At 47.9% G+C, this 9,181-nt stretch overlaps 1 protein-coding gene across 1 annotated transcript; it reads left to right on the top strand.

The window, feature by feature from the left end:
- The first annotated feature begins 1,836 nt into the window (after positions 1-1,836).
- Positions 1,837-3,613, top strand: LOC138667478 (uncharacterized). Its single transcript, XM_069755666.1, has 2 exons — positions 1,837-2,228; positions 2,722-3,613. The coding sequence occupies exons 1-2, from the start codon at positions 1,881-1,883 to the stop codon at positions 3,520-3,522; spliced, it is 1,149 nt and encodes a 382-aa protein (XP_069611767.1). The 5' UTR covers positions 1,837-1,880; the 3' UTR covers positions 3,523-3,613.
- Positions 3,614-9,181: the final 5,568 nt, after the last annotated feature.

The following is a 9,181-nucleotide window of genomic DNA, read 5'->3' as shown; positions in this document are numbered from 1 at the left end:
CGTGTCAGCTGTGTTATCGCTGACACCCACACTGCTCTCTGACTAGCTCTGAGAGGAGCCGCGAGTAGTGGTGACGTGCACACTGGGGACGTCCTGCTCGCGGCTCCTCCCACAGCTAGTCAGAGAGCAGTGCAGACGTCACTGATAATACAGCTGACACGCTCGCCTGCTGCAGACTGCGGTGCACTATTTGTAAGTAACAGAGCGCTCTTGCATTCTGATGACTTTTTCTATCACTTCTCCGCCCAGTAAGACAACAGGGGAGAGCGGTCGGTATGCATAGTGCGGGCACACGTGACTTATGTTCACTTTGCCAGCAGATGTCAGTGCCGGGGCCCACCAGAGAATCCTCTGGTCCTTCGGTGGGCCAGTCTGACCCTGGTGGCCTAATAACTACATGGACAGAGGGAGGTGTTGGACAAATGTAAACAAGTGGCTGCAGAACGGTTGGTAAATGTGGGCCATTCCATGGGAACAGTGGTTACTGATGACTGAGGACTCCCTCCTGGTTTGCTCCTGGAGCCCCCCGGCTACTTGTTGAACATCTTTCCTCTGGTTTTTACTTTTACACAAGACCCTGTGTCTTCTCTATTGTGCGAAAGCTCACCGACACAAAAAGAGGACTTACAAATCCTCCAAAAAATTCAAAAAAGTCACAGAAAAAAGCAGAGATGTTTTACCTGCTGAAGCCTCCAACTGAATGCACCAGCAGGGCGCAGCGGACCCGATAAATGATGGCAAACACACAGGTGCAAAAAAATACCGATGAAACAACCACTTTCAATCCAGTGTTGGCTGTTTGGCATTAGTGCACAAAAAGATAAGAGATACTAGTCTGTATATGGCATAATTCACACACGCAATGCAAGGCATCTGGTTTGCAGCCTATTAGTAACGCACATACAGGCGGGCTGCCCAGTGCTACAAAATGCATGCTGTGTGAACAGAGGCCAATAGTTTACAGAGCCATCATGGTCCGACTGCGCCCTGCAAGATAAAGTGCAAAAAGAAAACCACATATCAATGTATGTAAGGGTACCGTCACACAGTGCAATTTTGATCGCTACGACGGCACGATTCGTGACGTTCGAGCGATATAGTTACGATATCGCAGTGTGTGACACGCTCCTGCGATCAGGGACCCCGCTGAGAATCGTATGTCGTAGCAGATCGTTTGAAACTTTCTTTTGTCGTCTAGTGTCCCGCTGTGGCGGCATGATCGCATGGTGTAACAAAGGTGTGCACGATATTGTATACGATGTAATGGGTGGAGGAGCTGGCTACGTAGGAGCGCCAAATTCTCCACCTCCTGTGTGCTGATTGGGCGGTACAATACTGTGCGCTCATTCGACAGACAAAGGACTATTGTTCCCAGCGGATAAAACCGGAGCTGTCGAGCGCTCTATTCATTTCTCTCTGGAGCACGTGCTGGAAACAGAACTCCTAAATTCGCTGGATTCCCTGGACTTTTATAACTACTATAACTACAGACTTTTACCGCAAGAGGTATGTATAACGCTACAGCGTAGCAGATGTTGCGCTTCAACGGGGATAAACGCTGGAGCGTGGTCAATTGTTCCTTTATGGAGAGTAGGGTAGGCCAGAGAGCCTCAGGTACACAGCTGTAGCGTGGCCCAATTTTAATCCTTTTACAGATCGAGCTGTAGCATGGTTGACTGCCCCGTTTATGCCAGTAGTAACATATATAGTTATTAGATCAATGGTCAAAACATTGTTTTGTAAGCACGTGTATTTATTGTACGTTTGTTTTCTTTTTAGGAAGTATGCTCACTTCCGATGAGAGTTCTGTTGTTGCTGCTGCCCTGGTGTTTGAGGCAGCACGTCTCCAAGAGGAGAGACGTCCTAAACGAAAACGTCGCATGTGGACCCGGAGCTGGCTGCAGAAAAGATCCACATTGTCACACATGGGTCTCATAAGAGAGTTACGGGATAATAACCCTCATGATTTCCGAAACTACCTTAGGATGTCAGAGGAATCCTTCAAGATAATACTGTCTGCTGTTACGCCACTCATACAAAGGCGTGATACGCCGATGCGTGCAGCCGTGCCCGTGGATGAAAGGTTGGCGGTGACACTGCGGTTCCTGGCTACAGGAAGGTCTCTTCAGGATTTGCAGTTTTCCGCAGCTGTTTCCAGACCTTTCCTGAGCGTTGTGATTCCGGAGACATGCGAGGCCATTGTGCAGAGCTTAAGGCATTATATCGAGGTACTACTATTTTTTTTGGGCTGCTGTGTTATGTCGATATATTATACTAGCTATTTAACCCGTTCTACGCCCTGGTGGCGCGCATTTCTATTGGTATATGTTCTCCATCCTATCATGTGCTGCTCCCATCCTGCGCCCCCATTCTGACATGTGCTGCTGCGATCCTGCGCCATCCTGCGCCTCCATTCTGACATGTGCTGCTACCATTTTGCGGCTCCATTCTGATATGTGCTGCTCCAACCCTGCGCCACCCTTCTTTTATTTTCTGCTCCCAACGTTATTTTATTGATTATATAATTTCGATATATTGTTTAGCACCCCCCCTCAGTCAGTGAAGCCATCTGATAAAATGGCTGCCTGCATACTCAGGGTTGTTGACTTTGTTATACTAATCCATACTGCGCGTCAATCACTCTAGGATGTCCACATGAGAGTGTATGTGCACAACAATATATTTGACCTAATTTGTACATGTTTCCTTCTCATCTTGCAGTTTCCCAAGACGGCGGATGACTGGAAGAGGATTGCTTCCAATTTTGAACAGCTGTGGCAGTTTCCAAACTGCGGTGGCGCATTAGATGGAAAGCATGTGCGCATCACGCAACCAGCCAACTCTGGATCCTTTTTTTTCAACTACAAAGGATATTTCAGTGTGATCCTCATGGCCCTTGTCAATGCGAACTATGAGTTCGTCGATGTGGATGTTGGCATGAATGGTCGAGTCTCCGATGGTGGAGTTTTTGAACACACTTCATTTGGGGAAAGCTTGGGGAACAATCAACTGCAGTTGCCACTAAATGAAGACACAAAAGCAAACCTCAATTTTGTTTTCATCGCAGACGAAGCTTTCCCTCTTCATCCACATCTGCTGAAGCCATTTGCGCAGCGAACACTCACACCGGAGCGCAGAATCTATAATTACCGGTTGTCTAGGGCCCGTCGTGTGGTTGAAAATGCCTTTGGGATTATGGCGAATCGGTTTAGAGTGTTCCACACAGCTATCAACTTGAAGCTGCCGTCTATAGACTTTGTGGTTTTGGCATGCTGTGTGCTCTATAATTTCCTGAGACGTCATGATACCAGCTCCTATTCTCCTCCTTCATTCATTGATGCAGTGGACGCAAGAACCGGAGATATTGTGCCCGGGGAATGGCGAACACAACCTGAAAATTTAACAGCTCTTCAAGCACTGGGATCTGGCAGACAGGCAGACGATGCAAGGGACTGTCGAGAAAAATACTGTCAGTACTTTAATGGTTCTGGAGCTGTACCCTGGCAGGATCACGCCGTATAACAAAAATTTTTCTTTTTGGTTTGCTATTTACTCAACAATATGTATGTAATGCATTCGTGTCCACAATGTAATTTTGCGAGTAGGTCACTGTCTTTTGTGTAATAAAATTAAATTGTATTTTTTACTCCCGTTATTCTTGGTTGTTCATTTTAGATAAAGTGGGTTTTGTGTAATAAAATTAAATTGTATTTTTTACTCCCGTTATTCTTGGTTGTTCATTTTATATAAAGTGGTTAATGACGTCCTTTGCCGGCAAGGTGTCCTGTGACTCATTAATACCCATTGACGGGATAGTACGTTATAGCGATCGGTCTATATTGCATTCCAAAGTCAAATGGCGACTTCCTTCCATTCCAAGCTCTGTCATGCACCCAAACAATGGTGTACCCACACAGAATCGTATTTTCAATCATATAAACCTCTCTAAATGACTTTAAATGAGATGAGAGGCCTAAAAAATGGTGTTGTAAACCCTTATAGCTCCATAAACATTAAAGAATGCGAATATTTTTTTTTTTTTTGGAACAATTTCTTTGTATTTAACAATTAACCTACAAAATGTTACATAACAAAAAACAACCCACAAAAAATTTATCTCCTTCCACGGCCCAACAGGTGTCGCAGCGTCACGCCCTGCTGCTCTACTTGAGCCTGGAGGAGCGCTGCTGTCTGCTGCAGGAGCGCTGCTGTCCGCTCCAGGCGCAGTTGCCTTGCCAGGAGCTCTCTCACGCTGGGCTGTTCTGTGGATAGAAGAGGTTGGAGAACAGACGGTGATTCCGCTGAAAATACATCTCGACCTCTGGGGCAGGACCAAATTGAGTGTGTTGTAATTTTCAATTTGGTCCGGTCCCACAGGGCGATTTTTTTTTTTTAAATTAAATTTTACAGTTTTAGTTGTCAATTGTGACATCCCGCAGATAACCACTCGTATTATCTTAATACTTACGGAGAAGGGACGCCGGTTCTTCAATGCCAGAACCAGAGCTGCTTATTTGCCATCCCTGAGATCTGGCCACTGCTGCAGCAGCTAAAAGGAAATAATAACAGATCTGGTTAACTATGGAACACGCCGTTGGGAAGCGCTCGCTGTTTTGGTCACTTATGTATGGTAGCTTCTGGGGAGAAGGCCGCCGACCCGGGGGAGGAAGATGAGTGGCGGAAGGGAGGTGTTGAGGGTGGTGTTGGGGTGCGAGGCCACCTGGTCTCCAAAGATGTTGGAGGCGTGGTAGGGCGCCTGCTCCTTAATGCGCCTATAATGTATACAATATTTCCGCTACTCTCTTATGTCACCTATCCAGTAATAAAATAGCAATGAATGATGGTACACTTACGTGAGGTCCCGGGCTGTGGGCTGCCGCTGGTGGCGGACGAAGGAGAGCTGGTCTCAATGGCAGGTGCCTGTTGCCGACGCCTTCTCTCTACACATAAATGAAAAAAACCCAATGGTTAGACATTCCTATACTGTATGTTCAAAACCAAGTGCAGAGCAAAGGGAATCATTGCAACCAATACGGTTCCTGCTTTAATTTGTCCAAAAATTTTAAGGGAATGAACGCTGTGTTCTGATTGGGTTTTGCAGCAGCATTTGGACAAGTTGTTACAGAGAAGCTTGTCTTTTATATGTGTAGTACAGTTTGTGCTCCATATTGTGTGCTCCGTACGATGTGTACGTCGTACTGTGTGCGGCACGGTGTGTACCTCGTAGTGTGTGCGGCGCTGTGTGTGTGCTCCGTATCGTGCGCGGCACGGTGTGTATGCCATAGTACTAGAAGCGCATCACGGCTGCGCGCGTCTACTGATTACCAGCCATTATTTCCCCTCCGGCCAGTGCGCGCAGGATAATGTATACAATATTTACGCTACACTGTTATGTCACCTATGCTGTAATTAGATTAATATGAGTGATGGTACACTTACGTGAGGTCCCGGGCTGTGGGCTGCTGCTGTTGGTGGACAAAGGAGATCTGGCGGCAATGGCAGGTGTGTGTTGCCGGCGCCTTCTCCCTACACATAAATGAAAGAAACACAATGTTTTTAAAACAAAGAACAGGGATTCCAGAGCCCCCCCCCCCAAAAAAAAATATATTGCGCGCAGGGTTGCCAACCTCCTCCTAAAAGCGTGCATCGCCCAATTCCCCCATACTGGTACTTGCCTCGCCTTGTCTCCGCAAGCAACTCAGCCAGAAGGTGTGGATTTTTGTGGCGGAGGTCGGCCCATTTCTTCCGCAGCTGCTGCGCACTGCGGCGGACGCCAAACCTCCTTTCCAGCATTTCCACAATGCGACGCAGCACCTCCTGCTTGTGTAGGTTCGGGTGGGCTGGGCGAGTCTCCTGGCACTCATAACCCAGGGCATCCATGTGATGGACAAAAAACCTGAGCTCAGTCTGCCCCAGAGGTGCAGATCTTTGTCTTCCAGCCATTTTTGGTGAAAAGACGCTATAAAGCACCACCTAACCACGCCCAGAGGAGGTCCTTAACTATGCAGTTCTCCCGCGCGATCCGCATCGCTATAGCGTTGCCGTTTATGGACAGCGTCACATTTGTGACGGCTGAGCGGTACGGAAGGAATGCACATAGTAAATGCCGTTCGAAGGATGTAGATATAACGCCGGAGCGGCACGTAATGTGCGCTCGTGGTATATGACGGCGTGATGACGTTACAGCGTTCCTGCGTGCCTGCGCTACCTTGCTTTGCTTCCCTGACATCCTGAAAATGGCTGCCAGGCGACTTGATCCTCCTATGGGCATCCCAGAGCTAAAGTTCCTGATTAGCACTATGGATGGGATGCAGTACGAAACCACAGGGCTGGTGCTGCACCGCAACCAGCACAAGGATGAAGTTGTGCATGTGGTGTCTGAGGGCCTCAGGAAGCAGTTTGGGATAACTCGCAGTAAGGCCCAGATTGTGAAGAAATGGGGCGATCTGAAGTCCAAAAGCCCAGCGCGCCTGCAGGAGCTTCGCCGCGAGATACGCAGAGGTGAGTACCCAGGTACCCTAAAGTATTGCACGCCGAAGGGTTAATTAGGTGTGTATGTGGTGTGTATGTGGCACAGCTATGTGGCAGTTGGAACGTTGCAGAGCCACTATGTGGCACAGCTATGGGGCAGTTTGAACGTTGCAGAGCCACTATGTGGCACAGCTATGGGGCAGTTTGAACGTTGCAGAGCCACTATGTGGCACAGCTATGGGGCAGTTTGAACATTGCAGAGCCACTGTGGCACAGCTATGGGGCAGTTTGAACGTTGCAGAGCCACTATGTGGCACAGCTATGTGGCAGTTTGAACGTTGCAGAGCCACTATGTGGCACAGCTATGTGGCAGTTTGAACGTTGCAGAGCCACTATGTGGCACAGATATGTGGCAGTTTGAACATGCAGAGCCACTATGTGGCACAGCTATGTGGCAGTTTGAACGTTGCAGAGCCACTATGTGGCACAGTTATGTGGCAGTTTGAACGTTGCAGAGCCACTATGTGGCACAGCTATGTGGCAGTTTGAAGGTTGCAGAGCCACTATGTGGCACAGCTATGTGGCAGTTTGAACATTGCAGAGCCACTATGTGGCACAGCTATAGGCCAGTTTGAACGTTGCAGAGCCACTATGTGGCACAGCTATGGGGCAGTTTGAACATTGCAGAGCCACTATGTGGCACAGCTATGTGGCAGTTTGAACGTTGCAGAGCCACTATGTGGCACAGCTATGGGGCAGTTTGAACATTGCAGAGCCACTATGTGGCACAGCTATGAGGCAGTTTGAACGTTGCAGAGCCACTATGTGGCACAGCTATGGGGCAGTTTGAACGTTCCAGAGCCACTATGTGGCACAGCTATGGGGCAGTTTGAATGGTGCAGAGCACTATGTGGCACAGCTATGGGGCAGTTTGAATGGTGCAGAGCACTATGTGGCACAGCTATCTGCTGACCGACCTTTTTTTTTTCCTTCACAGAGGCAAAGAGACATCGCCGCCGCCACGAGGCATCCCACACCGCCTCTGCTGTCCCAGTGCCCTCCGGGTCAACTGTCCCAGTGCCCTCCGGGTCAACTGTCCCAGTGCCCTCCGGGTCAACACCTCCAGATCCTAGTAGGTTCCGACAATAATGTGATTTGGATTTGGTTGCAGGTCCCCTCTCCCTCCCCACCCCCCCCCCACCCCGCAGCCAGTGTTGCCATATTTGCTGACAGACCTTTTTTTTGTCCTTCACAGAGGCAAAGACACAGCGCCGACGCCGACAGCACGAGGCATTCGACACAGACTCCGACTCAGAAACCAAAGTGCCCTCCATGTCAATGCCACCACACCCTAGTAGGTTCCCACAATAATGTTATTTTGATTTGGTTGCAGGTATGCCCCCCCCATCCCGCAGCCATTGTTGCCATGGGCAGCACGGTGGCACAGTGGTTAGCACAGCAGCCTTGCAGCGCTGGGGTCCTGGGTTATAATCCCACCCCGAACAACATCTGCAAAGAGTTTTTATGTTCTCTCCGTTTTAGCGTGGGTTTCCTCTGGGCACTCCGGTTTCCTCCCACATTTCAAAGACATATTGATAGGGATTCAAGATTGTGAGCCCCATCGGGGACAGCGATGATAATGTGTGCAAAACTGTTAAGCGCTGCGGAATATGTTATCGCTATTGGCCGAAGTGGGAAACGGGAACATTGTGTCACATTGGTGTCTGAGACTGTGACCAACCATTATAATATGAGGGCTCTGTCCGCTGCATTGGCCGGGAAGAGACCAAACGAGTGTGCTCGTCCAAATTGCCATCTGTACCCTTGTTTACAGCTTCCATAATTAGACGCTCCGTTAGTGTTCTTTGCCTGTCGTCCATTTTGGCCAGTTTGTCAACTATATAGTGTCCAAAACCCTGCAACGCAGAGCTAACATTTTTTGTTAACACCTGTTTTGCCAGGCTCAACAGTTCAAGTGAGACGTCTGAGGTGGCTTTCCGTTTCCTTGGACCTTGCCTCCATTGAGTCCTGGCAGGTGCAGCCTCCACAAATTCAGTCGTCGAGCAGTCCTGTGCACATTCCTGTGTACTGTCCTGTGCACTGTCCTCCTGGGGAGAATAAAAAATTAAGTTATTAACCCGGAAACAAAAAGTCTTAACACCATAACCGCATCCAAACTATATATTCGTATTAGGAAAAAAAGTTTGTAATAGATTTTTAGCTTAGTAATATTATTTAACATTCCCATTTATTTATTACTTTGAACTACACTGTTCTGACTGCTAGGGGAACCTGATGAATATTTTATTGTCGAAATAGTCTCAACAAGAATACTAATCTGCAGCTGGAAGCGATACTATTTTCTATATTGCTTAGATGGTATGGTTTAGAAAGGTCGCCATTTCATACTTATGAAGTTCGCCATATAATACTTTACTGCGACAGGGTTACTTATGTGTACATGATTTTGTAATAACTTCTAATTGATGGGATAATCAGAAGTATAAAACATAAAATGCAGATAAATTATATGTAATTATAGGACACATTGGTGAACTGTCGTGCAAAGAGGTACTTACTTGTTGCCCTTGTGAGTCCTGCTCGGCGTGGTTCTCCGATACAGACTTGTTCACTGTGCAAGTAGCCCATGTGTTCCTGTTTCCATAATTGTTCTCTTGTGTCTATAAGACTGGGGAGTTCCACCACTCCT

Source organism: Ranitomeya imitator, chromosome 2 (assembly GCF_032444005.1).
Source record: "Ranitomeya imitator isolate aRanImi1 chromosome 2, aRanImi1.pri, whole genome shotgun sequence".
Classification (NCBI taxonomy): domain Eukaryota; kingdom Metazoa; phylum Chordata; class Amphibia; order Anura; family Dendrobatidae; genus Ranitomeya; species Ranitomeya imitator.
This window is presented reverse-complemented; position numbering and strand designations above follow the sequence as displayed.